Here is a 26,289-nt window from a genome sequence, read left to right on the forward strand (position 1 = left end):
GCATGCAGAAGTGCACAGGGCCGCCTGTGAGCAAGTGTGCATGAGTGCACGAGCATGTGTGAGCATGTGTGAGCCTGCAGAGCATGCACGAGCGTGTGCGAGGATGCACGAGGCCCGCTGAGGCCGCCCGAGTGCACGGCCCCGTGTGCGAGGACGCCCGAGTGTGCCCGGCCACCCGCTGCCCCGCTCCGGGCCGCACAAGGGCCACGCGCACGGCCCTGCGCGAGGGCGGCTGCGCCAGCGCCCCCGGCAGAGCGCGGAAACGCGCGGCCCGCGCCCTGCCCTGCGGTTTCGAGGCGCCGAGGAGCAGGAAGCGGCCTCGAAGGCGGCCGCCGCCTTCCTGCCCCCGCCAGCGGGGCGCCCCGGGCCCTCGAGGCTGCGTCAGGGCCCCGGGGCCGCGGCACTTCCTCCCCGGGGCCGCTTCCGCCCGCTGCCGCCTGCCCCCGGCCGCGCTGGGGCTTTGGGCGCCCCGCTCCCCGCTCGGGGCTCCTCCTGGGGCTGGGCCCCGCCATGGGCAGGATCTGACCCCGCCGGGGGGGTCCCCGCCGCCCCCATGTCGCTGGCGCTCAAGGCCCGGCAGAAGGCGAGGCGCAAGGGCGGCGCCAAGGAGCGGGTGTTCGGCTGCGACCTCCTCGAGCATCTCCAGCAGTCGGGGCAGGATGGTAAGAGTGGGGAGCGGGGGTCCTGCGCTGGGGGGGCCTCCATCTCCTCCGTCCCCGGGGGTCGCCCCCCAGCCCCGTCCCCGTGCCCCCCAGCGGAAGCGGGGAGGGGACGGCGGTGACGCTCGCCATGCGGTTGCATCACCGGGGCTTGAGCAAGCGGCGGAGCTGGGGCGCATCCCGCACAGGGCCCCCCCTGAGATTTTGGGGTCCGCCCAGGGCCGGCGTTGCCCGATCCAATCTCAGCTCCCCGCTGCGCCCCCTGGTTTGGAGGGGGTGAGCCCCAGGGGCTCGGCGGCCTCATCCCCAGGTCCTGGTGGTCCCAATCTGGCCATGGGGACCGGTGGCACCGCGGGGACACCACCGCGGTGGGGACCCGCTCCCTCCTGTCACCCCCTGCGCTCAATGGGGACAGGGCCCGGGGCCTTGGGAGGGGTCTGGGGGGGCTCCGTGGGGGGCTGATGCCGGGCCCGGGGGTGCCCGTCCTGCAGTGCCCCAGGTGCTGAGGAGCTGCACCGAGTTCGTGGAGCAGCACGGGGTGGTGGACGGCATCTACCGCCTGTCGGGGGTCTCCTCCAACATCCAGCGGCTGCGGTGAGCGGGGCGGGGGGCTGGGGAGGGGCTGGGAAGGGGTGGGGAGGGGTTGGGGAGGGGGAAATGGGGTGGAGATGGGGGTGGGGGGAGGCAGAGGAGGGAGCGGGATGGGGCTGGGACCAGAACGGGGCAGGGAGATGGGGACGGGGACGGACGAGGCAGGACCAGAGGGAAGGAGACGGGGAGGGGGGCACAGGGGTGGGGTGGGGGTGGGTGAGGACAGCAGCAGGCGGAGGGGAGATGGGGATGGGGACAGGGCCAGAAGGGGTGGAAATGAGGTGCTGCGTTTCCCCCAGCATCCCCCACATCCCTGGTGTCCCTCTAGCCCGGGTGTTTCCAGCGTCTCCAACATCTCCATGTCCCCAGGGGTCCCCAAATCCCTGTGTCCCTGTACTTATGGCACCCCCATTGTCCCCAAATCCCCCTGTCCCCAAATTCCCATGTCCCTCTATTCCTGGCGCCCCCGTTATCCCCAAATCCTGGTGTCCCCAAATCCCCACATCTGTGTCCTCTGCATTGTCCTGTCCCCAAATCCCTGCATCCCTGTACTCCTGGCACCCCCATTGTCCCCAAATCCCTATGTTCCTGTATTCTTGGCATCCCCAGTGTCCCTAATTCCCTATGTCCCTGCATCCTCTGTACCCACCTCTCCCCAAATCCCCACGTCCCTCTATTCCTGGCATCCCCCTGTCACCCCCACATCCCTGCATCCTCTGCCCCCACGTCCCCGTGTCCCCCACATCCCCATGTCCCCAAGCACTCCCCCAGGACGCTGTGCAGGGTGCAGGGATGGGGTCGGCTGCATCCCCGTCCCCATCGCCACCCATCCCCGACGATCCGTGTCCCCCCCTCGGGCAGGCAAGAGTTCGACAGCGACCGCTGCCCCGACCTGCAGCGGGACGTCTACCTGCAGGACATCCACTGCGTCAGCTCGCTCTGCAAGGCGTATTTCCGCGAGCTGCCCAACCCGCTCCTCACCTACCAGCTCTACGACAAATTCGCCGTGCGTCCCGCTGCCCCCAGCCCCGGGGAGGGGGTTCCCAGGAGGGTGGGGGGTTCCCCAGGAGGGGTTCCCTGGGAGGTGACCCCCCCTGACGCCGTCCCCGTGCCCCCCGCAGGATGCGGTGGCCATCCAGATGGAGGAGGCGCGCCTGGTGAAGATCAAGGAGGTGCTGAAGGAGCTGCCGGCGCCCCACTATAGGTACTGGGGGGGGGGCCAGCCTGCTGTCCCCGTGTCCCCAAAATGCCACCACTGGCCCTAAGGCGTCCCCGCACCCCGCAGGACCCTGGAGTTCCTGATGAGGCACCTCCTGCACATGGCATCCTACAGCAGCCAGACCAACATGCACGCCAGGAACCTCGCCATCGTCTGGGCCCCCAACCTGCTGCGGTGAGCCGGGGGGGGGGGCACGGGCACGGCCCCGGATTTTTGGGGTGCAGAGCTGTGTGGGGGGAGCAGGGCAGGGAGCTGGACCCCGTCCCCACGGCAGGTCAAAGGACATCGAGGCCACGGGCTTCAACGGCACGGCCGCCTTCATGGAGGTGCGCGTCCAGTCCATCGTGGTGGAGTTCATCCTCACCCACGTGGAGCAGCTCTTTGGGGACGCCCCCCTCTGCGGTACGTCCCTGTGGGGCTGGGGGGGGGGATGTAGGGATTGGGGGGGGGTGACAGGGGGATGCCCTGACCCCCCCCATCACCCGGCAGGCGGCGAGGCGGCGCGGCGCTCCCGGCTGCTCCCCGGGGATGGGCAGGCCCCCTACCACGTCCCGGCCGTGCTCAGCCAGGGTGATGGCCCCCCCCCGATCCGGCCCTACCACACCATCATCGAGCTCGGCGAGCACAGGTAGGAGCCGGGGGGGTCCCTGCGGCCACCGGGGTCCCCATGGGCACCGCTGGGTGACCCCCGCACGCGTGTGTGTGAGCCCCGGCACTGGTGGCCGTGGGCATGCAGCGAGCTTGAGTGTGCACAATGAGTGTGCACAATGAGCGTGCACGATGAGTGTGCACGGTAACGCCGCTGCCCCGCAGGAGGAAGGGCTCCCTCAAGGCCAAGAAGTGGAAATCCATCTTCAACCTGGGCCGCTCCAGCCACGAGGCCAAGCGCAAGCTGGTGAAGGCGGAGGAGAAAGGTTGGGGCCCCCACCCTGCTGTGTGTGTGTCCCCCCCAACCCCTCTGTGTCCCCCCCGGTGTCCCCAGCCCCTTTTTTCCTCCCTCCCCAGAGGACAAGTGCGGGAAGCTGAGCTTGCGGCCGGCCAAGAGCATGGACTCGCTCAGCTCCGTGCCCTTCGGTGGAGAGGGTAAGGGAGGTGCCGTGGTGACACCAGGGCACGGTGACACCACTGTCCCCATCCTGCTGCCCTCCCATGGCTACGCGGAGGGGGCTGGGGGGGAGAAAATGGAGCTGAGGGGGGGGAAATGGGGCAAGGGGGGGATGGAGAGGGGAGAGATGGGGAACGGAGAGGGCAGGGATGGGGATGGGGAGGGCAGGATGGGGACGGACAGGACAGGGATGGGACGGACGGGACGGGGATGGTGGAGAAGAAAAATGGGGATGGAGCTGATGAGGATGGTGACAGAGGGGCAGGGACGGTGCTGGACAGGGGACACGGATGGGGACACAGGGGACAAGGATGGGGACAGAACAATCAGGGGAGGACGGGGCGGTGATGGACGAGCCGAGGGCCGTGGCCCCCGTCCTCTGGCTCGGCACCAGCCCCTGTTTTGGGGAGCCCCGGGTCTGGGGGAGCCTGGCCCTGACTCCAGCCCCCCCCCGGGAGCAGAGGACCCCCGGCTCAGCACCACGCGCTCGGTGAAGCAGCCGCCGCAGCGCAGGGAGAGCTTCGACACCTGCCCCTCGCCGGGGCCAGCAGAGCCCTTCCCCGCGCTGCAGGAGAGCCCCGAGGAGAAGCCGAAGGCGCAGGAGGAGCTGCGGGGGGGCCCCGAAGCAGAGGGCGAGAGCGGAGCCAGGTCGGAGCCCAGCACCCCCAAACCGGGCCGGGCGGCACTGCTGGGGGCCGGGGGGGGCCGCTCACCCGCGGCCACCCGCAGCCGCGCCGAGAAGTGCGGGGGGGTGCACATCTCCGGGCCCTTCTCCGTCACCGTCCCCTTCCACATCACCTCCAACCTCTCCCGCCTGACGCGGGGGCAGCCGTGCCCGGCGCTGGGCTCCGCCAGCCCCCCGCCGCCCACCCACCGCAGCGCCGGGGAGCCCGCGGCCCCCGAAATCCCCACGGGTGAGATATTTGGGGATGGGACAGACCCGGTGACACCGGGGGGGGGTTTTGGGGAACCCCCCTGACCCTCAGGGTGTCTTCCAGGGGAGGCGAAGGCGGCGGAGGAGACGCGGCTGTCGCTGGAGCTGCGCGCCTCCTTCGCCTTCCTGGACAGCCAGGACGCGGGGCTGGAGCACGGGGACGGGGACGGGGACGCGGCGGGACGGGTGCCACCCGGGGGCAGCGGCCTCGAGGACGGTGACGGGTTCCTGGCCCTCGAGGAGGGCATGGAGGGCGGCTTCATGAACGTGAGCCGGGGCCGGCGGCACCGCGAGGGGGGCGAGGGGGGCGAGGGAGGGGACAAACGGGATGGTGCTGGAGGGCATGGGGACAGGGACAAGAGGGGACAGGATGGTGACAAGGGGATGGGGTGGTGCTGGGGGGCATTGGGATGGTGACAATGGGACAGGACGGTGCTGGGGAGGGCAGGGCAGTGGCAGGCTGGCTCTGGGGGCTGTGCCTCACCTTGCTGGGGGTCTCGGGCACGGCCGTCACCCCCTGTCCCCCCCCGTCCCCCCCAGCCCGGGGAGCCCCCCGCGGAGCAGCCGGGCAGTTACCTGTCCATCGAGGAGTGCATGGACGAGGAGCTCTTCTACATGGCGCCCAGCGGCTCCGAGCCCGAGGACGCGGCGGGGGACAGCGACTCGGACATGTTCCTCAGCGCCCACGACGAGCTCAGCCCGCTGGCGGCCGAGCCCCCCGCCGGGCCGGGGGGGGTGGGCACGGGCACGGCCTGGGGGTCGCCGAGCCCCCCGGTGCCGCGGGACACGTCCCCATCGCCGGCGGGGGAAGAGGCTCCGGGTGCTGGGGAGCACGGAGGAGCCCCCCCCGGGGATGCGGAGGAGGGGGGGGCGTCAGGATGGCCCCTGGAGGAAGAAGAGGAGGAGCACAGGGGGGGCGGTGGGGAGGGGACCCCCGGTGGTGGCTGCAGCCTGGGGAGAACTGAGCCGAGCCCCCAAATGGGGCCAGGGGCCGAGGCAGGAGCGGAGCCGGCTCCCGGTGCCCCAGACGGGGAAGTGGAGGAGGATGGGGCCAGCACTGAGCCCCCCACACCGGAGCAGCTGGGGCAGGGGTCCCATGCACCCCCCCCAGCCGAGGAGCCCCCCTCACAGCCCACCGATCCCCTGATCTCCGAGGCTCCCTCGGAGGCTCTGCACCCGCCGGGATCCAGCCCCGAGGAGGGCTCAAGCCCCCCCATAGCCCCCACCCCACAGCTGGAGGCTGCTGGGGGGGCCCATCCCACCCCCGAGCCCCCCACCCCCGGCGGGGCCGTGCTGCGCCGCGATGGCAGCGCCCCGGTGCGCCTGGCCGCCCGCCTGGTGCGGGTGCAGCAGGCCCGCTCCGTGCCCGTGGTGCCGCCCAAGCCGCAGTTCGCCATCGTCCCCCCGGCCCTGCGGCCCAGGACCCTCCCGGCTGAGGGCCCTGACGCCGCCAGCCCCCCCCCAAAAACCGGGACGGCTCCCGGCAGCCCCGTTGGGGAGGGGGCCGCGGGGCGGCGGGCGGGGTGGCGGGAGGGGGGCAGCGTCTCCTTGGACGGTGCCGGCGGTGCGGCGGCCGAGCGGCAGCCGGTGCGGAGGATGCAGACGTACGGCGGCGAGGAGCAGGCGCCCGGTGCCGCCAAGGCGCTGCCGTTCCAGCGGGCCCCCCTGCGCCCCCGCCTGCTGCGGCCCCTCAGCTGCGTGGCCGCCCCCCAGGGCCCCCCTCAGCGCAGCCGCCCGGGCCCGGCGCAGGAGGAGGAGGCCGGGGAGGCCCGGGGCATCTCGAGGAGGCCGCTGGGCACCGAGGGGGTGACGGGAGAGCGCTGACGGGGAACTGGGGAGTGGGGGGGATAACGGGGGGGGGGGCAGGGGGGGCGAGCTGCCGTTAATAAAGGCTCTGGGCTTCGTGATGGCTTCGTGTCCTGTGGTACAACATGGCGGCCACCGGGGTGGCTTCATGGAGGGGGGGTTTGTGGGGGGGTGTGGGGTGATATCGCGGTGGGGAGTGGGGTGGGGGAGCCGGGGGGGTCGCCGCGGTTGGCACAGGGGTTGGATCGTGAGGGGGGGCTCCGGGAGAGGCGGGGGGGGCGCTGCCCGCTTCCAAGATGGCGCCGCCCTCAGCCAAGATGGCGGCGGGGGAGATGGGGGGGAAGCGCCGCGCTTCGCCGGCTAAGATGGCGCCGGGCGCGCCCTGAGATGGCGGCGGGGGGAGGGGGCGGGGAGGCTTTGCCCGGCTCCAAGATGGCGGCGGCGGCGGCACAGAGAAGGGCGGCGGCGTCCCCGGCCCAAGATGGCGGCGGGGGCGGGGCGGGGCGCGCTTCCGCCCGGTTCCGCCATGGCGGCGGGGCGGCGCCGTGCGCATGTGCGGGGCTCCATGGCGAGACAAGGGGCCGAGCGCGCTCAGGGTAAGCCCCGGGCCCCGCCGGGCCCCCCCCCGCCCCCCAGCCCCGGGGTCGGCCCCCCCCGCCGCCCTGCTCCCCCCCGGGCCGCCCCCGGCCCCCCCCGGGCCGCCTCCGCCCCCCCCCCCCGCTCCCCTCCTCCTCCCCCCCCCTCCCTCCCGTTCCCGTTCCCCGCCCGGTCTCGACCCCCCCCCGCTGCCCCCCCCCGGTTGTCACCCCCTGTTCCCCCCCCCCGGCCAGGCCCTCCCCCGGTGCCCCCCGGTGCCCCCCCCCGGGCCTGTCACGGCGCCCCCTGACAGCCCCGGCCCCCCCCCGCCCTCTGCCCCCCCCCCCCCGGTTGCCCCTTGCCCCCCCCCCAAATTGTCACCGCCCCCCCCAAATTTGTCACCCCCCCCATCCTGTCACCGCCCCCCCCAAGCTGTCACCCCCACCCAATCTTGTCACCCCCCCACAATTGTCACCCCTCCCCCCGAAAATTGTCCCCCCCCCCCAAACTTGTCACCCCCCCCAATGTCTCCCCCCCCTCCCCATGGAGTCCCGGGGGGGTCCCTTTGCTTTGGGGGGGTCGCATTCGATCGGCCCCAAAGGGCCCATTTTTGGGGTGCCCCCCCTGCTTGTGGCCTTGGCCCCGAAGTCACCCCAAAACCCGAGGGGGGGGTGGAGGGGAGGGGACACACGGCGGGGGGGGGCGCTGCCACCCCCCCCCCCCCCCAAGTGACACCCCTGGGATGTGAAACGGGGCCACCCCAAAACGGAGCCGCCCCCGGGGACACCCCCGGGAAGTGACATGGGGGGGGGGGAGGTGACATGGGGAGGGGGGTGGAGGGGACCCGGGGCTGTTTTGGGGGCTCTTCTGCCCCCCCCCAAGCCCCCCCCGGGCTGTCCCCAGGCTGGAGCCGACCCTGTCACCTCCCTGGGGGGGGGTGGCGGCTGTGATGGGGGGGGACAGGGCTGGGGATGGGGGGGGGCTGTGGTCACCGTTCGGTGGCACCGAGGGGCAGGGGGGAGGTTTGGATGTGTCGGGGGGGCTCTGGGGCTGTGTCCCCACGGGCCCTGTCCTGTGTCCCCCCCTCCCCCTGTCCCTATGTCCCCATCCCTGTGTCCCCATGTGCCCCATCCCCTGCCCCACGTCCCCTCTCTGTGTCCCCCCTCCATGTCCCCCATTGCCGTGTCCCCATGTCCCCTTGTCCTATGTCCCCCCCAATCCCCGTGTCCCCGTGTCCCCATCCCTGTGTCCCCACATGCCCCTATCCCCACATCCCCTTATCCTATGCTCCTGTCTCTGTCCCCAAATTCCCTTGTCCTGTGTCCCCATGTCCCCTGTCCCCATCCCCATTTCCCCCATCCCTGTCCCCGCGTCCCCATCCCCATTCCCTTCTCACCATGCCCCTGTCCCCATGTCCCCATCTCCCTGTCCCCCTGTCAATGTCCCCCTGTCCCCCCCATCCCTGTCCCCGTCCCCATGTCGTGTTCTCCCTGTCCCCATGTCCCCCCTGTCCCTGTCCCCCTGTCCCTTTGTCCCCGTCCCCATTCCCCCGTCCCGGTTCCAGGCTGACCCCCCCCCGGCGCTGAGCCGCACCCCCAGCAGCCGCCGCCCTCTGATGCCCGGCGCAGCGGAGCGATGAAGGGGTGAGTGCCCCCCCCAGGGGGTAAAATCCCAAATCGGGGCAGGGCGGGGGGGGCTCTGCGGTGACCCCAAAACGCCACCCGTGTCCCCACAGGCAGCAGAAAGCAGCCGAGACGGAAGAGGGCACGGTGCAAATCCAGGAAGGTGAGGAGGGGGGGGGGGCTTCTCTGTCTGAGGGGGGGGTGCAGGGGTCCCGGGGGGGGCCGGCTGCGGGGTCCCCGCCCCGCTATGGCCCCCCCCCCGCCACCTTCCCGCCCCAAGGTGCAGTGGCCACGGGCGAGGACCCCACCAGCGTGGCCATCGCCAGCATCCAGTCGGCCGCCACCTTCCCCGACCCCAACATCAAGTATGTGTTCCGCACAGAGAACGGCGGCACGCAGGTAGGGGGGGGGCAAAATGGGGGGCTGGGGGGGCGGGGGGGGCACCGGGACCCCTCTGTGGGGCAGCTGGGGGGAGAGGGGTTGGGTTTGGGGGGATACAGGCATGGGGGGGGTGTGGGGTCCCCCCATGGGGGAGCGGGGGGAGAGGGGTTGGGTTTTGGGGGGAAATGGGGTCGTGGGGGGGGCATGGGGACCCCTCTTTGGGGCAGCTGGGGCAAGAAGGGTCGGATTTTGGGGAAAATGGGGAAATGGGGGGGACATGGGGTGTCCTCAATGGGGCAGCTGGGAGGAGAGGGGCTGGGTTTTTGGGGAAAATGGGCACATAGGGACATGGGGGGGTTGTGGTGTCCCCCCATGGGGCAGCAGGGAGGAGAGGCGTCGGGTTTTGGGGGAAAACAGGGAAGTGGGGGGGACATGGTGACCCCTTTTTGGGGCAGCCGGGAGGAGAGGGGCTGGATTTGGGGGAAGATGGGGACATGGGGGGCACAGTGACCCCTTTTTGGGACAGCGGGGAGCAGACGGGCTGGATTTGGGGTGGGGGGAGCGGGGGGAGCGGCGTCCCTGGGTGCTGCTCCCCGGCACATGGCGGGGCTGAGCTGGTGCCGTGCGTCCCGTCCCCTCCTGTCCCGTCCCCTCCTGTCCCCTCCCGTCCCCTCCTGTCCCCATCCCCCCCCCGCCCCGCAGGTGATGTACCGGGTGATCCAGGTGGCGGACGGGCAGCTGGACGGGCAGACCGAGGGCACCAGCGCCATCAGCGGCTACCCCGCGGCGCAGTCCATGACCCAGGTGGGCGCCGCGCTGGGGGGCGGGTGGGCTGGGGGCGACCCCGGGGGGGGACACACGGCTGTCACCGTCCCCGTGTCCCCCCCCCCCCAGGCCGTCATCCAGGGCGCCTTCACCAGCGAGGATGCGGTGGAGACGGAGGCGGCGGCCACGGAGACGCACTACACCTACTTCCCCACCGCCGCCGTGGCCGACAGCGGCACCTCCGCCGGTGCTGGCACCACCGCCACCGCCGTGGTCACCACGCAGAACTCGGAGGCGCTGCTGGGGCAGCCCACGCCCACGGGTAGGGGACCGGGGGGGGACAGGGGATGGGGAGGGGGACAGGGATGGGGGAAAAGGGACAGGGATGGGGACGGGGATGGGGATGGGGACGGGGGAAAAGGGACAGGGATGGCGTTGGGGACAGGGACAGTGATGGGGATGGGGACAGGGGGTGGAGATGGGGGAAAAGGGACAGGGATGGGGATGGGGACAGGGGACAGGGGACAGGGAGGGGAGGAGACTGAAGGTGGCTGTGGGGATGGGGATGAAAATGGGGATGAAAATGGGGAGGATGGGGACGATACGGAGAATGTGGATGGCAGCAGGGACAAAGTTCGGGTCAGGGATGGGGTCAGGGATGAAAATGGGGATGAAGATGGGCAGGAGGATGGGGACAAAAAGGGGAATTTGGGTGACAGTGGGGACAAAGTTGGGGACAGGGATGGGGACGGGGCAGCTGCCAGCCCCCGCTGGGGGTGTCGCAGCCACGGCCCCTTTTTGGGATTCCCCGCGCTCCCCCCCTGACCCCGTCTCTCTCGTTTGGGGCCGTTCAGGGCAATTCTTCGTGATGATGTCACCGCAGGAGGTGCTGCAGGGGGGGGCTCAGCGCTCCATCGCCCCCCGCGCCCACCCCTACTCCCCGTGAGTACCGGCGGGCGGCGGGGGGGGGGCTCGGCGGCAACGTGCGGCCCCCCCCACCAGCACCAACCCCTCTGCTCCCCCCCCCCAGGAAGGCAGAGGCGCCGCGGGCCACCCGGGACGAGAAGCGCCGGGCGCAGCACAATGAAGGTACCGGGGGGCTTGGGGGGGCTGGGGGGGTCCGGGGGGGGCTGCGGCATCCCCCTGGGGCTCGGGACCCCCAGGGCAGTTAGGGGCAGAGCTCTGATGGGAGCCCTGTGCACCCCCCCCCCGGGAGGCAGGAGGGGAGCAGGGAGAATCCCTGGCAGGCTCTGTGCTTTGGGGGGGGGGGGTCCCAGCGCTGCCCCCAGTGAGGGGTCTCGGGGTGGGGGTGGGCTCTGACGCCCCCCCCCTCCCCTCGCAGTGGAGCGCCGGCGCCGGGACAAAATCAACAACTGGATCGTGCAGCTCTCCAAAATCATCCCCGACTGCTCCATGGAGAACACCAAGTCGGGGCAGGTAGGGGGCTGGGGGGGGGGTGCGAAGGGGCTGGGGGGGGCACAAAGGGGCCAGGGGGGGCACAAAGGGGCTGGGGGGGCACAAAAGGGACAGTGGGGTGGGGGTGGCGGGGCAGGGATCGGGGTCCCGCATCCCTCGGGGGTGCCCTGGCTGTGGGGTGGGAGCCGGGAGCGGGTCTCAGTGCCCCCTGGGGGGGTCCCGGTGTCCCCCCCAGGGGATTTTCGGGTCCCCCTGTAACACCTCGTGTCCCCCCCCCCCAGAGCAAAGGGGGGATCCTGTCCAAGGCCTGCGACTACATCCAGGAGCTGCGGCAGAGCAACCACCGCCTGTCCGAGGAGCTGCAGGGCCTGGACCAGCTCCAGATGGACAACGAGGTCTTGCGGCAGCAGGTGGGTGCCGGGGGGGGGCCGGGGGGGTCCGGGGGGGTCCCCTGCACCCTGCCTCACCCCCGTGCCCCCCCCCGTGGCAGGTAGAGGAGCTGAAGAGCAAGAACCTGATCCTGCGCACGCAGCTGCGGCAGCACGGCGTGGAGATCGTCATCAAGAACGACAGCCACTGACTCAGGGGGGGCCGGCGGCCACCGGCAGCCCCCCCGCGGCCGCCTCCCGCGCTCCAAAGCGCCTCCCTGCCCCCCCCCCGCCCGGTGTGACATGAGGAGCCCCCCCCCCCGTCCCCATCCCCCCCGTTTGGTTTGTGCCCCCCCCCCCATTCTCACGTCCCCCCCCACGCTTCGTGCTCACGCTCTCGGCCAGGCGGGCGCCGGCCCCGCTGCCCCCCCCCAGCACTGCCTGGACCCCCCCCCTCCTGTGCCCCCCCCTCTCCGGGTGTCACCCCCACCCCTCATTTGTCCCCCCCCTCCCCCCGGGTGTCGCCCCCCCGGGTGTCACCTCTCCTGGGGGCTCCGGTGGCTCTCGCCCCCTCCCCAAATTTCCCCCCCCCCCCCCCTCCCCGGGGTCCCCACTGGGGTGCGGGGTCCCTGGTGCCGCGGCCCCCCCCGTTCCTCTTCCTGTCCTCCCCCCCCCCCCCGCCTGCTGCAGCTGGCCCGGCCCGGCAGGCCCAGACTTTTTTTTAAAAACTCTCTGAATTTAAAAAAAGCGAAAATAAATAAAAATAGTGATTTGTTTTTCCAGGCCCTCACCTTTATTCCCCTGCTCCCCCCCATAGCACCCAAGGGACCCCCCCGGTCCTCCCCAGCCCCCCACTGTGCCCCCCCCAGCTCTGTGCTGCCCCTTTGACCCCCCCCATGTCCCCCTCAGGGCCGTGCCCCACCAGTCCCACTGTGTCCCCCCCTCATGGCCCACCACGACCCCCCCAAACCTTTTTCCCCCCTCCCCAGCGTGTCCTCCCCCCCTCCTGTCCCCTCCCCAGTGATTTGGGGTCACTGATGGCACCGTGCTGTGACGTCACCGTGTGTCACGATGTCACTGTTGTGATGTCACTGCGTGCTGTGATGTCATCACGTCCTGGTGTCACTCTATCATGTCACTGTGTCGTGACATCAGTGCTGTGACGTCATCGTGCTGTGACACCAGTGTCGTGATGTCACCGTGTGTCACGATGTCACTGTGTCATGTCGCTGTGTCGTGATGTCACCAGGCTGTGATGTCACCGTGATGTCACCGTGTGCCGTGTCACTGGGCCCTGATGTCCCCGCACCATGACATCACGGCATGACAACACTGTGCTGGCAGCAGGGGCTGTACTGGGGGCACTGGGAGCACTGGGGACACTGGAGATACCGGGGGCACTGGGGATACTGGGAGCACTGGGAGGCCCCCGGGGCTGAGGCGGCTGCAGGCCCCGTCACCATGGCAACGGCCGGGCCCCTCCCGGCAGCCCCCAGGCGGGGCGCGCAGCGCGCCCATTGGCCAGAAGTTCAGGCGCTGCCTCTGATTGGCCGCCACGCCCGCCCCCCCGCGCACCTGTCTCTCGCGCGCCCCCTTCGCCTCAGCCAATCGGCGCCCAGCGAGCCGGGGCCGGGGAGCGGGGCGCGCCCTTTCCTTGACGAGACAGGCGGAGCGGCCAATGGGGGCCGTGTGGGGGGCGGGGCCAATTCACACCTGGCAGAGGGGCGTTGTCCGGATTGGCCCGGCCCCTCGGGGCGGGGCGAACCCGCCCTATCGGCGGCCGGGGGCGGGGCCCACCTGGGCGGGGCGGGGCCGCACCTGGCCCGGGGCGCGCAGAGCGGCGGCGGCGGCGGCCATGGCGGGAGCGGCGCTGCGGGGCTGCCCCCGGCCCCTGCCCCTCCCCCTCCTGCTGCTGTGCGCGGCGGCCGGTGAGTGCCGGGGGGCGGGGGGCGGCCGGGGGGGTCCCGGTCCCGGTCCCGGTCCCGGTCCCGGTCCCGGTCCCGGTCCCGGTCCCGGTCCCGGTCCCGGTCCCGGTCCCGGTCCCGGTCCCGGTCCCGGTCCCGGTCCCGGTCCCGGTCCCGGTCCCGGTCCCGGTCCCGGTCCCGGTCCCGGTCCCGGTCCCGGTGGAGGCGGCTTTTCCCGTCGGGGGCCGTCGGGGCGGTGCCGGTGGGGGTGGGGGCGGGGGCGGCCGTGGGTCCGGTACCGGGACGGGGCGGGGGCCTGGCGGTGTCCCCGGGGGCGATGCCCACCCCCCCCCCAGCCCCCGGTTACCGGCCGTGGAGCTTCGCCGCCAGCCACCCGGGGGGAGCGGGGCGGTGTCGGGGCAGCGAGGTCCCGGCGGGGCTCACCCTGAGGCACCGGGGCACTGCCGGTACCGGGGCACCACCGCCCCGTTACTGCCGGTACCGGCGCTCCCCTGGGCGCTTCCCTCGCGGCCTCGCCGCCATCGCCCGCCCCGGGACCACCGGGGGGGGCCACCGGGAACCCAGCGCTGGTGGCCCCCGGTGGCCCCGGGGGCCCCGTTCCCGGTGGTGGCGGCGCGGGGGGCACCGTCCGGGGGAGCCGCTCCCGGTCGGGGCCGGGGCCGGGCAGCGCCCGCTGACCCCGAGACGGGGACCGGGACCGGCCCCACCCCGGCGGTGACTCAGGGCACCGGGGACATCCGGGCCGGGGCGCCGGGAAGGAAACGGCCCCCGACGGCCCCCCCCCCCCAAACCCCCCCCGGCCACCACGGGGACAGCACCGGGACAGCCCTGACCCCCCCCCGCCGCCGCCCCCGGTGTCCCCGGTTACCGGGTGCCCGTTTTGGGGTGGCAGAGGCTGAAGCGGAGCCCCCCCGGTGCTCTCCCCTCCCCCCCGCCGGCGGTGGCCCCCCCGGCCCCGGCCCCTCCTTTGTCCCGGGACAATTCCCGGTGCGGGGCTGGCGCCGTCGGGGCTCCCGGCGCCGTGGGGCTGCGGGACGGCGTCTTTTGGGTTTTTTTCCCCCAAAACGCACCGGAGCAGCCCCCGTTCCCCCCCACCAGGCCGTGGCACGGGGCGGGGGGGGCTCCGAGCGGCTCGGCCCCATAGCCCCCCCCTCCCGTGGCTGTGCCTTTTCCTGTCCCCGGGCCGGGTTTCCCGTCCCCCCCCCGTGTGCTTCCTGCACAGCCGGGACGCAGCGGGAGCGGGGTCCCCCCCCCGCCACCCAGCACCCCCCCGTGGGGCTTCCAGGCAGCCCCTTCCCCACCGGACCCACAGCTCCGGGCACCGTCCCCAAACCCGAGGGGTGAGGTCCCGGTGCCCTCCGGGAGCCCCCCCTTGGTGGCGGGGGTGTCCCCGGTGCCCCCCTCCCGCTGGGTTTCGCTTGGCAGCGGCTCGGGGAGCAAAGTGCAGGCGGCTCCGGGCACGGGCGGTTTCGGTTCCCGGTGCCGGCGGCCGGCACGGCCTCTCCCACGCCGTGACTCACGGCCCCCAGCCCACCGGGGCCGTTCACCGGCCACCCCCCGCCGTGGGGGCTCCGTGAGCGGTGGCGACCACCGGGGAGCGGAGGTCGGAGGTCGGAGACGAGCCTGGAGCCGTGCCGGGGGGGCTGAGTTCGGACCCGGTGCGCACACGCGTGCCAGGCAGGGGTGTGTGTGTTGGGGGGGGGATGTGGGGGTGTGCACACGCGTGTGCACGAGGGCAGGGAGTTACAAAACCCCCCCGGGGCTGCCCCCGCTCGGTTTCCTGCGAAACCACGCCGGGAGGGCCGCGGGGGGGTGAGGCCGCACAGGTAGGGCAGGATTTTCCGGCTGCCACCACGCGGTGCCGTCACCTCTGCCCCGCGCCTCCCGGTGTCACCTCTGCCCCAGGGCTCCCGGTGACCTCGCTGCGGCAGCCCCGGTGTCACCGGGCGGCCACGGAGCCGGGGGGTGGGGGGGGACACGGCCGGACACAGCGGTGTGCCGCGGCTGGTGCCGGGGTGACCCCGCGGGGCCGAGGTCGGGAGGTGCTGTTAAAGGGTAACCGCGGCTGGGAACTGATTAACGAGGAGGAGGAGGAGGAGGATGGGAGGAAGGGAGGAAGGGGAGGAGGCCGGGCTCACTGCCGTGGGCCCCTCGGCGCCTGCCCCAGCAGCTGGGGACGGGGACAGGGACGGGTCCCCAAATTCTGGCAGGGCTCGGCAGCTCCGGCGTCCCTCGGGACCTGGGCTCCTCCTGGTGCCTCCCGCGTGTCCCTGACCTGTCCCTTCCTCCCGCAGGGTCCCTGGTGGGCGCCCAAGTGACCTCGGAGACCAAGCAAGTGCCTGAGAACAGCGGTGAGTGCCCCCCCGCGGCCCCCCGACACCGGGGTCTCCCCCATCAGCCCGGCCTGGGCACCCGGCTCCTGCCGACGAGGGGCATCCCCAGGCTCTCGGGGAGCTCCCCCTGCGGATTCCCTGCTCCGGGGGGGCTCCGGGGGCTGCCGTCCCCCCAGCTCAGCGCCGTGTCCCCCCCGCAGAGGTGGACATCCCCTGCACAGCGTACAAATACAGCATGAGCAGCCCCCGCATCGAGTGGAAGTTCCAGAAGGGCACCTCGCTGGTGCTGCTGTACTACGGCAACGAGCTCACCGGTACGCGTCTCCCCCCCCCGCAGCCCCTCCAGGCCTCCCCTTGGGGGGTTTTTTTCCTCTCCATCGGCTGCCCCCCGACCCCGCTGCTCTCCCCGCAGAGCCCTACAAGGACCGCGTCCAGTTCACGTCCACCAACATCCGCTTCAGCACGGTGACGCGGGAGGACACGGGGAAGTACATCTGCGAGGTGGTGGACGGCAGCAGCCAGATCTCCAAGTCCGAAGTCAGCCTCATCGTCCAAGGTGCGCCGCTGGCCCCCCCACACCCCCACACTGCCCCTCTGTCTGTCCCGGAGAGCCCCCTGCCACCCCCTCCCTGCCCCCACTGTCACTCGGAGGGAGCCAGCTGGGGGGGGGGACACTGGAGCTGCCCTCCCCTGTTGGGGAGATTTAAGGAGCTCTGAGCCCCCCCCTTGAACCCCGGGGGGTGTGTTACCAGCCGGGGCACTGCACCCAGGGGTGGCCACCGGGCTCCTCGTGGTGGCTTTAGGGGACGCTGGTGCTGGGGGCACCGGGGGCTGGCTCTGCCAGGTGCCCCCCACACCGGGGGCTCTCCTCCGCTCGGTGTTTCCCCGTGAAACGCCGGCTCGGGGCGAGCAGGGGAAGTGAGAGCAGCTGCGTGCCCTGCTCGGGGTGGAACCGAGCTCTCCTCTCCCTCTCCCCCCGTCCCGCAGTGCCCCCCTCCAAGCCGGTGGCCCACGTCCCCAGCTCGGCCACCATCGGCAGCAAGGCCGTGCTGCGCTGCACCGAGACGGACGGCTCCCCGCCGCCCACCTTCCGCTGGTACCGGGACACCATGCTGATGCCCAGCGACCCCAAAACCAGCCTGACCTTCAGGAACTCCTCCTACACGCTGGATTCCACCACCGGGGAGCTGGTGAGTGCCGGCGCTCAGGGCGCGGGGACCCCCGGCCCCCACAGCCACGCTCCCGTTCCTCTCCTCTCCCCCTCCAGACCTTCGAGCCCGTCACCAGCTTCGACACCGGGGACTACTACTGCGAGGCCTCCAACAACGTGGGGTCCCCCCAAAAATCGGACACGGTGCACATGGAAGCCAGTGAGTGAGGAGCAGGGGCCGGGGGGGGGGCTCCTCCGGGCTGCGTCTGGCACGAGTCACGTTCCGGGGAACACTGCCTGGGTGCGTGTCAGCCCCGTACCCTCCAGCCTGCAGGGTTCAAAGCAATGCTAATTAGCTGCACTGTTAATGACCCTGCTGTTTGCTCATGGCAGCATGGGTTGAAACAAGTCCTCGGAGTGATGCCGTGGAGGTGGGAGGGGGGGGGGGAGCTGCCCTTGGAGCTGGAGCTGGCCGGGGCTGCCCGGTCCTCGTGCGAGCCAGACCCAGCTTCGACGCCGGGGCTTTGGCCAGGGGCCCCCCTCCGAGCCCCCCACTGAGCCCCTCTGAAGTGGGGTCCCCACCCTTCGGGCTGGGTCTTTGGGTGTCGAGCTGGGGTTTTTGGGTGCTGAACTGAGGGTTTGTGCCCCGTCATCTGGCCGTGGCCCCGGGCTGGCATCCAGCAGCCCCCCGACAACCCCCCGACAGCCCCCCGATAGCCCCCCACCTCTCTCACCAGATGAAGTCAACGTGGGCGGCATCGTGGCCGCGGTGGTGGTGCTGCTGATGGTGCTGGCGCTCATCGCCTTCGGGATCTGGTTCGCCTACAGCCGGGGCTATTTCAGCAGTGAGTTCTGCACCACGCACCCGTCCCCGGGGCTGGCTCCCCCCTGTGCCAGCACCGCTTTCCCTGCCGCCCCCCCCCCCCTAAAATCCCTGTCCCCTTTGTTTTATTTCAGAGAGAAAAGAGTAAGTGAGCCCGGATCGCTGCCGCTCCCAGTCCGTGTCCTCCCCTCTCCCAGTCCCTGCATGGAGCAGGCTGAGGCTGGGACCGTGTCAGCAGGTTTTTTTTGGGGGGGGGCAGTGCTGTGGGCAGCGTGCCCCCCCCTCAATGCTCTCTCTTTCCACAGCACCACCAGCAAGAAGGTCATTTACAGCCAGCCCTCGCACCGCAGCGAGGTGAGTGCGCCGTGCCCCGGAGCGTGACGGGGCTGTGCCGTGTCCTGGGGGGGTTGCGTCCCCCGGGGGGGGCCCTCAAAACATTGAATGGTGCCCAGCCACGGGTCTGATGGCGAAGGGGGAAGGCGGGGACCCCGGTGCCCCCCTGGCCGTGGCGAAGCCTCCAGCCCCCGGGGATCGGCGCCCGAGGGCTTTGCTGGCCACCAAAAGGGTTCCCAGGGAGATGGCTCCTGGGGCACTTGGCATGCAAAGCAGGGAGGGGGCAGCTGCAGGGACAAAGAGGACCTGGGGGGGCTCCATCGATCACCCAGGGGGGGCTCCATCGCTCAGGATGGGGGGGTGGCACCACACAGCACCCCCGGAGCAGGGCAGAGCCCTCCTCGCGTCTCTTCCCCACACACAGAGCAGTGTTTGCCCCAAAACTCTGGCTGCGGTGCTGCCCGAGCCCCCTGCTCCCAGCAGCCCCCCCCCGGGCACAGCCCCCCACTCCCAGCCCGGGGTCCCCCCCGGTAACGTCCCCCCTTTCCCTCTGCAGGGCGAGTTCAAACAGACGTCCTCCTTCCTGGTGTGAGCGCCCTCCCGTGCCGCGAGCTGTTGTAAATGTTTTCTAATTGCTGTACCTGTGATTTTTAACTATTTTTTTTGTTTGTTTTGTTTTTTTAAGTGCAAACTGCTCCCTTTTTGTCTGTCCCTACCCCCTTGATTTTATTTTTGGAGGGGTAGTGCCCTTTCTCCCCCAATCTCACCCTCTCCAACCAGTGCCTTGAGGCCCCGGGGTCCCAGCGGGGTCCTGTGCCTTGTCCCCAGGCGGGGGCACAGCGGCTGCTCAGGGACAGCGCCGCGTTCTCGGGGGGGCCGTGGCCGTGGGGTGGTGCTGGGGACGGAGCCCCCTGTCCCAGGGTCTATCCTGGGGGTCAGGGGTGGGAGCGCATCTCCCAGCGCCAGTCCCAGCTGCCCACTGGTGCCAGTTTCCCCCCCGTACTGGGGGCCGTTCTCTTGTAACCACCCGTGCGATGATGTCGGCGGGGGAAAACCATCAATAAACCTCCTGTGTTTCTGTACCGAGTGCTCGCAGCCTTCCTGGGGACGGTGACACCACCGGGGCTGAGCCCCGAGCAGGGGGGGACCGCTCGTGGCACGGGGGGGGGGGACCCCGTGTGGGACCCCTGGGCACGGGGACGTCTCGGCATCGCTGTGGGCGCGCGGGCAGAGCCCTTTCTGCCTGTCAATAATAGAACTTTTATTTAGTAACTCCTTGGTCTTTTCTCCCCCAAATCGAGGACGAGGCCCCGAGGTGCCCCCAGCAGTGGAAGCAGGGCTCGGACGCGTTGAGTCTTTCCAGGGGTGAAGCCTTTCTGCCCCGGTGCTGTACGTAGGGGTTAGTGGCACTATGTGTACACCTCTGTGCATAACCTGGGCTCCGTGCAGCGGGGGAGGACCGGCCCCGGGCCCTGGGGGTGCCCGGGGGGGCGCGTTAATAGGCAGGGGCTCTACGTTAGCAGCAGCGACGTGCTCGAGGTGGGGGCTCGAGCGGGGACGCGGCGCCGCGGCCGTGTCCGATTATCGGTGACACCCCGGTGTGGTTCCCCCCCCCCCCAACAGGCAGGGGGGCAGCGTGGGGAGGGGGCCCCGGCTCTGGGGGCAGCCTCAGTGTGTGTGTGTGTGTGTGTGTTTGGGGGGGGGGGGGTCCTGCCTCAGTTTCCCCCCTTGGCACGGAGCCGTCCCGCTCCCCGTGGCTCGCCAGGGCGGAATTGAGCAGCGAGGCAGCCCCCAGCTGGTGGGGAACCGTGTCCCCAGGGGCTGGGGGTGGCCGCGTGCCCCCCACCCCGGGGACAGCTTTCCCGGCAGGATTGTGTCCACCTTCCTCCTGGCAGCGCAGAGGGGCTGGGGGGGGGGTCTCTGGCTGGTGTTAGCAGAGCGTTAGGGGAGGGGGACGGGGACAGCCCCATCCCCACGTGGGCCGGGACGAGGGGGACGTGGTCCCACCGGTGGGCGAGCACCCACACGGGTCCCGGGGGGGCAGCCCCGTGCCACGAGGAAGGGGGGAAAGGCCCAGGAGGACGGCGAGAGCCGGGAAGGGGGGGGAAGAGCCGGCGGCGTCTCCCCGCGCTGGTGGCATCCCCAGGGCTGGCGGCGTCTCAGACGTTGCTGATGCGGACGCTCAGGGGGGCTCCCTCGCGCTCCCGCTCCGCCGCCTCCCGCAGGGACTCCTCCAGCTTCACCTTCTCGGGGTCCCCGAAGCGCACGGTCTCGTGCACGCAGCAGGGCACCGCCACCTTCACCACCTGGTCGAAGAGGCTGAAGTCGGCCACGTACTTGCCGCTGGCCGAGAGGGAGATGGCGGGGGTGAACTCGTAGCCCCAGAGGATCTCCTCGGGCAGGTAGGACGTGCGCACCTGGCACGTGGCGCTGGTGGACTCCACGGTGCCGCTGAGGATCACCACCAGCTCGAAGTCGCCTTCGCCCGTGCGCAGGGCCATGTCCCGAAAGGGGCTGGCGTCGTCCACCACGTGGTAGAAGGTGAGGGGCAGGATGAGGAAGGGGCTGTCGGACGAGGTGTCCACCTGGAAGTCCACGTTGAGCTGGTTGAGCCGCACGCTCTCGCCCTCCTTGGTGAGGTGGGTCTGCAGCAGCTTGCCCGTCACCTGGCAGCCGATCAGGAGGCTCTTGCGCATGTTGGCCACGCGGACCATCAGGCAGGTCTTGCCGTTGTGCTGCGCCACCACGGCGTTTTGGCTGAACTTGATGGTCTCCGCACGCTTCTTGGGCCGCGCGATCTTGGCCAGGAAGGTGCCGGTGATGAAGATCTCCATGATGGTGGTGAGGACCAGCTGCGTGATGAGCAGCACGATGGCGAGCGGGCACTCCTCGCTGATGTAGCGGAAGCCGTAGCCGATGGTGGTCTGCGACTCCAGCGAGAAGAGGAAGGCGCCGGTGAGCGTGTGGACCTGCATGACGCAGGGCGTGTGGTTGGCCGGGGGGTCGAACTCCAGCAGGTCCCCGTGCGCCACCGCCACCAGGTACCAGACCACGCCGAAAGCGAACCAGGTGCCGGCGAAGGTGGCGGAGAAGAGCAGCAGCTTGTAGCGCCACTGCATGTCGATGAAGGTGGTCCACAGGTCCTTGAGGTACAGGAAGCGCTTGTCGGCGATGTGCTCCATCCGCACGTTGCTGCGCCCGTCCTTCGTCATCACCCGGCGGCGCCGCAGCCCCGAGCCGATGAGCGGGCGGCTGTCGGTCTGCGTGGTCTGGCTGTAGTACACCTTGGTGGCCGACGTCATCTGCGGGAGGGGGCACCGTGAGCGGGGGGGACGCGGGGGGAGAGTCGGGAGTGGGTTGGGGGTCAGGGGGGAAGGTGGAGGGTGGAGGATGGGGAGGGGATGGATGGGATGGGATGGGATGGGATGGGATGGGTGGGTGGGTGGAGAAGACGGTGAGAAGATGGAAGGTTGGGTGGGTGGGAGAGGACGGGTGGAGAAGGCGATGGGTGGAAGGATGGAAGGTGGGGGGGTGGCTGGGGAAGGCAGGGGGTGGATGGGGCATGGTACAAGGACGGGCAGCTGAGGGATGGAGGCTGAGGCCAGGTTGGGTGTTGGGGACGTGTTGGGGACCCCAGCCCAGTTTTGGGGACCCCAGCCCAGTTTTGGGGACCTGGTGGCCTCGTGGCACCGCGGTGCTGGTGGCTGCTGTCACCCCTCGCAGCCTGCAGCCCTCCCCCCGTCTGTCCGTCCGTCCTCCTCCCTACTGATGGATTCACCCAACTGTCCGTCTGTCCCCACACCCCCCACCTGGCTGTCCCCCCGCCCATTTGTCCATCTCCTTATCTGTCTGTCCATCCATCCCCCCCAGCACCCCCCCATCCACCTGCCCATCCCTCCCTTCCTCCCCTCGTCCGTACCCTGTCTGTCCGTGTGTTCCTCTGTCCGTCCGTCCGTCCGCGCTTTTATGCCCCCGTCCTCTCACCTGTCCCTCTGTCCGTCCGCTCCTCCCTCCCTCCCTGCCCTCCCCGCAATGTCCCCGGCTGTCCCCCTGCCACCTCTCCTGGGGCCAGGACCCGGCTGTCCTGGCGGGGACGGGGACTGAATCGGGCCGGGAGGAAGAGGAAGGAGGGGATGAATGGGAGGCGATGGGCACAAGGGGCTGGCGGCGGCGCCAGGCGCGCTTCCGTCCCTGTCCCCGTCCCCGACCCCGGTCCCCCCCCGGCACAGAAAGGCCCCTTTCAGCCCCCGCCAGCGTTTGGCCCCGCCGTGGTTTCCGAGCTGGCTGCGGGAGGCGGCGTGCCGGGGACACCGGGGACGCGGTGGCAGCCTGGGGGGGCTCCTTGGAGCCTCGTGGCCCTGCGCCAGCCAAAGCCAGGGGGGCCCCGGAAGGCAGCGGCCACCCCGCGTGGTGCTGCCCCCGGCCCTCCTGTGCTGCATCCGCCCCCCACCCCCGGCAAAGTCCCGTGGAGGGGACGGTGGCACCGGGAGCAGGGCCCTGTCCCCATCCCCAACCAGGTCACTGCTGGTACCCGGGGGCACCGCACATCCCCAAAACCAGCCCCTGTCCCCAAAACCAGCCCCTGTTTTTTTGGGGGTTCCTGCACCCCTCTATGCCCTTCTCCCCCTTTTTGGGGTCCTTCCCCTCCCCAGCATCCCTGCACCCCATTTTTGGGATCCTTGCCCCCCCCCCCCCCAAAAGTTCCCATTGCCCCTCTTTGGGGTCCCCACACCCCAGGGGCTCTCTGCACCCCTTCCAGCACATCCTAACCGCAATTTCTGGGGTCCCCCACCCCTGAGCCCCCCTCCCTCCTCCATTAGCAGCCCCCCCGTGCCCCCCCCCGTGCCCTGGACACAGGTTGTGACAAGGCTCCGCTTGTTCCCGGTGCGGGGACGATGCCGCGGGGCACGGCCGCCACCAAGCACGACCGGCACCTGCTCAGGCCGGTTACCCATTAACCCCCCCCCCCACCCCGCCTCCTGCCTCAGTTTCCCCCCCCCCCACAAGGATGTGGGGGGTCCTCACAGGGCAGGGGACACGGGGACCCGTCCCCCCTCCCCGTGGCCCGCTGGCATCGCCAACCCGGGCGCCGTTCCCGTGCCCGCACGGTGCCAGCCGTGGCCGGGCTCCCCGCCAGCCCCAATTTCCCCCCTTTCCACCCCAAAAACGGGGGCCGTGATACTGGTGGCAACTGGGAGCGGAGGGTCCGCACCCCGTCCCCGTACAAAATTGGGGACCGTGGGGTTGGGGACACCGGGGGATGCGGCATGGGGCTGGGTGCTGGGGGGGGGGGGGAGGCTGTGCAAGGGCAGGCGGGGGGGGGGGGACGGGGACACGGGGACAGTGGGGCCTTTGTGCGCCCCGGAGGAGAGGCCTCAATGGAGCTGGCGGGGCACAAAGGCGCTTTGACGAGGCGCTTCGTTAGCATGCACGGCCCCGCGCTCGCTGCCGCCCCCCCGGCCAGCCTGGCCCCCCCCACCCCAGCGGGGGTCCCGGGGGCCAGCGTCCCCCCTGCCACCCACCCTGCTCGGCCGCTGTCCCCTGCGTCCCCTGCCCTTGGCCATCGGAGCGCCCCGGGACCCCATCGCACCCGGTTTGAGCGTGGCCCTGGGGGGGGGGGGACACCCCCTGGGGGGGCCCTTGAGGCCAGCACCATCCCCGTGCCCTTCACGCTGCCGGCTCCGAGCTGCAGAATTTGGGAAATTTGGGAAAATGGCGAGCGCGGGGTGGCGGGGGCAGGATGGGACCGTGGACCCCTCCCCAACCGTGCCTCAGTTTCCCCTCTAGCACAGCAGGGACACTGGTGGGGGGGGGGGTCCCCACAGCACCAGGGGACCCCAAAATGACAAACCCTCCCCCCCCCAGTGCTACTCAACCCCCGTTAACTCCCAACAAATCCACCCCGCTGCTGGCTGCGGATTGGGGCAAAAAAGCCCGTTTTGGCCTCTTTTCAAGCCCGACGCCTCCAGGGCAGCTCGGCGGGGCCGGGAGCGCGTCCAGCGGACCCAGGGGCGCGGGGGGGACCCAGGGGCGCGGGGGCTCCCCCGGGAGCTGTCGGCGCCGGTGCCGATGGGGCGGATAAGGCCGGCGGGGACGGCTCAGCCCTCGTAGCCAGCGGAGAAGCCACCGCCCGCGGCCGCAGCACGGGTAACCCCCGGCCCCGTCAGCCCCCAGACCCATTAACCCGCAGCTCACGGGGGGGGCGGAACTCGCAGCCCGACTAACCCGGGTACCCCACAGGCAGATAACCCACACCAGGCACCGCACACCGCCCGTAACCCACACCTCCAGCCCGCGCCCCGATAAAGCACACCCGCAGCGCTCCACACCCGGATAACCCACACCCAGGTAATCCACCCCAAAATAACCCACACCCAGATAACCCACACCTGAGTAACCCACACCTGGGTAACCCACACCTGGATAATCCAATCCCCAAATAACCCACATCCCAGATAACCCACACCTGGTTAACCCACATCTGGATAGCCCACAGTTGGGATAATCCGATCCCAGGATAACCCACACCTGGATAACCCACATCCCAGATAATCCAACCCCAAAATAACCCACATCCCAGATAACCTACACCTGGATAGCCCACAGTTGGGATAATCCGATCCCAGGATAACCTACATCCCAGATAACCCACACCCGGGTAACCCCCATCCCAGATAATCCAATCCCAGATTACCACACCTGGCTAACCCACAGCCCAATCCCGCGTGGCTGATCCCCAACCCTGCTAATCCAGCGTGGCCAATCTGTGGCCCCACTAATCCTCAACCCCACTAATCCCCAACCCCACTAATCCAGCGTGACTAACCCACAGCCCGGCTAATCCAGCGTGGCTAATCTGTGGTTCTGCTCACCCACAGCCCGGCTAATCCGGCATACCCAACCCACAGCCTGGTTAACCTGCCGCCTGGTTAACCCACAGCCTGGTTAACCCACAGCCTGGTTAACCCACAGCCTGGTTAACCTGCCGCCTGGTTAACCCACAGCCTGGTTAACCTGGTTAATCCCCAGCCCACCCAGGGCCGGTGCCACCAACCCAGCTCCCTGTGGGTCCCCCCCCGTCCCCCTCACTCCAAATGCCCTTGAAACGCCCTGACCCTGCCCCCCCCCCCCAGTCCCTGGGGCAGGAAGGGCCCCCCCCAACCACCCCACGGCCTCGGGCCTCAGTGCTGGGGGGCAATGGGGACACCCCCGTGGGGTGCCGTAGAGGGGACAGGGGTGGCCCCAGAGATGCCTGGAGGGGGTGGGAGTGGGGTTGTGGTGCCCCCCCCGTCCGTCCGTGTCTGTCCGTCCGTCTCCCTGTCCGTCTGTCCGTCCGTCCAGGTCCCCAGTGGGGAGGGGGGAGACCCACGGGGAGGGGGATGTGGGGACAGGGGCACTGGAAATACGGGGATGTGGGGACGGGGACGTGGGGACATGGGGATGTGGGGACAGCGGGTGTGGGGACAGGGGGACAGAGGTGGGGGGCGAGGGGATGGCAGAGATGGGACACGGGGATACGGGGACAGTGGGGACAGAAGGGGAGAGGGGGACGTGGGGACATGGGGACATGGGATGGGGGCGCACGGGGGGCATGGGAACGGGGGACGGGGACACTGGGGAGACTGGGGACACGGGGACACGGGGGCTGGGGGATAAAGGGAGGTGGGGGCACGGGACACCGGGACGTGATGGGGACACGGGACAGCGCGATGGGGGGGGCGCGGGGCCACCGGCCCGGAGCCGCATCCAGTGTGGGGGGGGCACTGCCGGCAGCCCCCAGCCCCTCGCCCCCTCCCCAGGTGGCTTGGCCGCGACCAGGGGGGGCTTTACCGGGGGCGGGGGGCGGGGGGGCTCAGGGGGACCGGGACCACCCCACCCCCGGCGGCCCCTTACCTTGCCGGGGGGGCACCCTGGGGCGCCCGGGGGTGCCTGGCCGCGCTCAGCCCGGCCGCCGCCGGCTCCCCATGGGCTTTATGGCTCGGCGGGGCCGGCGGCGGTGGGACGGGGCCCCCCCCGCGCCCCCCCCCCCCCCCCACCCTCCCCGGGCCGGCCGCCTCGCCGGGCCCGGCTGGCACCGATTGGCGGGGCCGGGGAGGGGGCCCCGGGGGGGGGGGGTTGAATGGGGGGGGCCGGGGGAGGTGGGGGGGGGGGGCGGGGAGGAGCCGGCGTGGGGCGGGCTTGGGGGGGGCGGGGGGTTAATGGGGTGGAAAACGAGCCCGGGCCGGGTCACGTTACCGGCCTCGGGGCGGGGGGGGGGGACCGAGCACCCCTCACATCCCCCCC

At 71.0% G+C, this 26,289-nt stretch overlaps 4 protein-coding genes across 7 annotated transcripts; 3 read left to right on the plus strand and 1 right to left on the minus strand.

Annotated features, from left to right (window-relative positions):
* Window positions 1–322: 322 nt before the first annotated feature.
* ARHGAP30 (Rho GTPase activating protein 30) lies at window positions 323–6,357 on the plus strand. 2 transcript variants are annotated; one of them, XM_072027925.1, is made up of 12 exons: window positions 329–662; window positions 1,151–1,253; window positions 2,112–2,256; window positions 2,372–2,454; window positions 2,536–2,643; window positions 2,744–2,871; window positions 2,959–3,097; window positions 3,283–3,383; window positions 3,475–3,552; window positions 4,036–4,488; window positions 4,573–4,775; window positions 5,049–6,357. In XM_072027925.1, exons 1-12 carry the CDS (start codon window positions 554–556, stop codon window positions 6,330–6,332), a joined length of 2,934 nt encoding a protein of 977 aa, XP_071884026.1. In that variant the 5' UTR covers window positions 329–553; the 3' UTR covers window positions 6,333–6,357. The 2 variants fall into 2 exon arrangements, with proteins under 2 accessions (XP_071884025.1, XP_071884026.1); XM_072027924.1 differs by having other exon boundaries at window positions 323–662; window positions 2,744–3,097.
* Window positions 6,358–6,820: 463 nt separating this feature from the next.
* Window positions 6,821–11,819, plus strand: USF1 (upstream transcription factor 1). Of its 2 annotated transcripts, none has more exons than XM_072027978.1 (11): window positions 6,821–6,910; window positions 8,455–8,533; window positions 8,626–8,675; window positions 8,799–8,911; window positions 9,596–9,697; window positions 9,788–9,980; window positions 10,513–10,600; window positions 10,689–10,747; window positions 11,001–11,095; window positions 11,356–11,484; window positions 11,565–11,819. In XM_072027978.1, exons 2-11 carry the CDS (start codon window positions 8,526–8,528, stop codon window positions 11,652–11,654), a joined length of 927 nt encoding a protein of 308 aa, XP_071884079.1. In that variant the 5' UTR covers window positions 6,821–6,910; window positions 8,455–8,525; the 3' UTR covers window positions 11,655–11,819. The 2 variants fall into 2 exon arrangements, with proteins under 2 accessions (XP_071884079.1, XP_071884078.1); XM_072027977.1 differs by having other exon boundaries at window positions 6,822–6,910; window positions 8,793–8,911; window positions 11,565–11,817.
* A 1,393-nt stretch (window positions 11,820–13,212) lies between these two features.
* F11R (F11 receptor) lies at window positions 13,213–19,088 on the plus strand. Its single transcript, XM_072027974.1, has 8 exons — window positions 13,213–13,370; window positions 15,662–15,718; window positions 15,901–16,014; window positions 16,113–16,256; window positions 16,688–16,890; window positions 16,968–17,070; window positions 17,588–18,027; window positions 18,563–19,088. Exons 1-8 carry the CDS (start codon window positions 13,298–13,300, stop codon window positions 18,596–18,598), a joined length of 1,170 nt encoding a protein of 389 aa, XP_071884075.1. The 5' UTR covers window positions 13,213–13,297; the 3' UTR covers window positions 18,599–19,088.
* Window positions 19,089–19,250: 162 nt separating this feature from the next.
* Window positions 19,251–26,055, minus strand: KCNJ10 (potassium inwardly rectifying channel subfamily J member 10). 2 transcript variants are annotated; one of them, XM_072027975.1, is made up of 2 exons: window positions 25,900–26,055; window positions 19,251–21,308 (listed from the first exon to the last, which is right to left on the minus strand). In XM_072027975.1, exon 2 carries the CDS (start codon window positions 21,306–21,308, stop codon window positions 20,166–20,168), a length of 1,143 nt encoding a protein of 380 aa, XP_071884076.1. In that variant the 5' UTR covers window positions 25,900–26,055; the 3' UTR covers window positions 19,251–20,165. The 2 variants fall into 2 exon arrangements, with proteins under 2 accessions (XP_071884076.1, XP_071884077.1); XM_072027976.1 differs by lacking the exon at window positions 25,900–26,055 and adding an exon at window positions 21,926–22,086.
* Between the last annotated feature and the right edge of the window lie 234 nt (window positions 26,056–26,289).

The sequence above is a fragment of the Anas platyrhynchos genome, chromosome 26 (genome assembly GCF_047663525.1).
Source record: "Anas platyrhynchos isolate ZD024472 breed Pekin duck chromosome 26, IASCAAS_PekinDuck_T2T, whole genome shotgun sequence".
In the NCBI taxonomy this organism is placed as follows: Eukaryota; Metazoa; Chordata; class Aves; order Anseriformes; family Anatidae; genus Anas; species Anas platyrhynchos.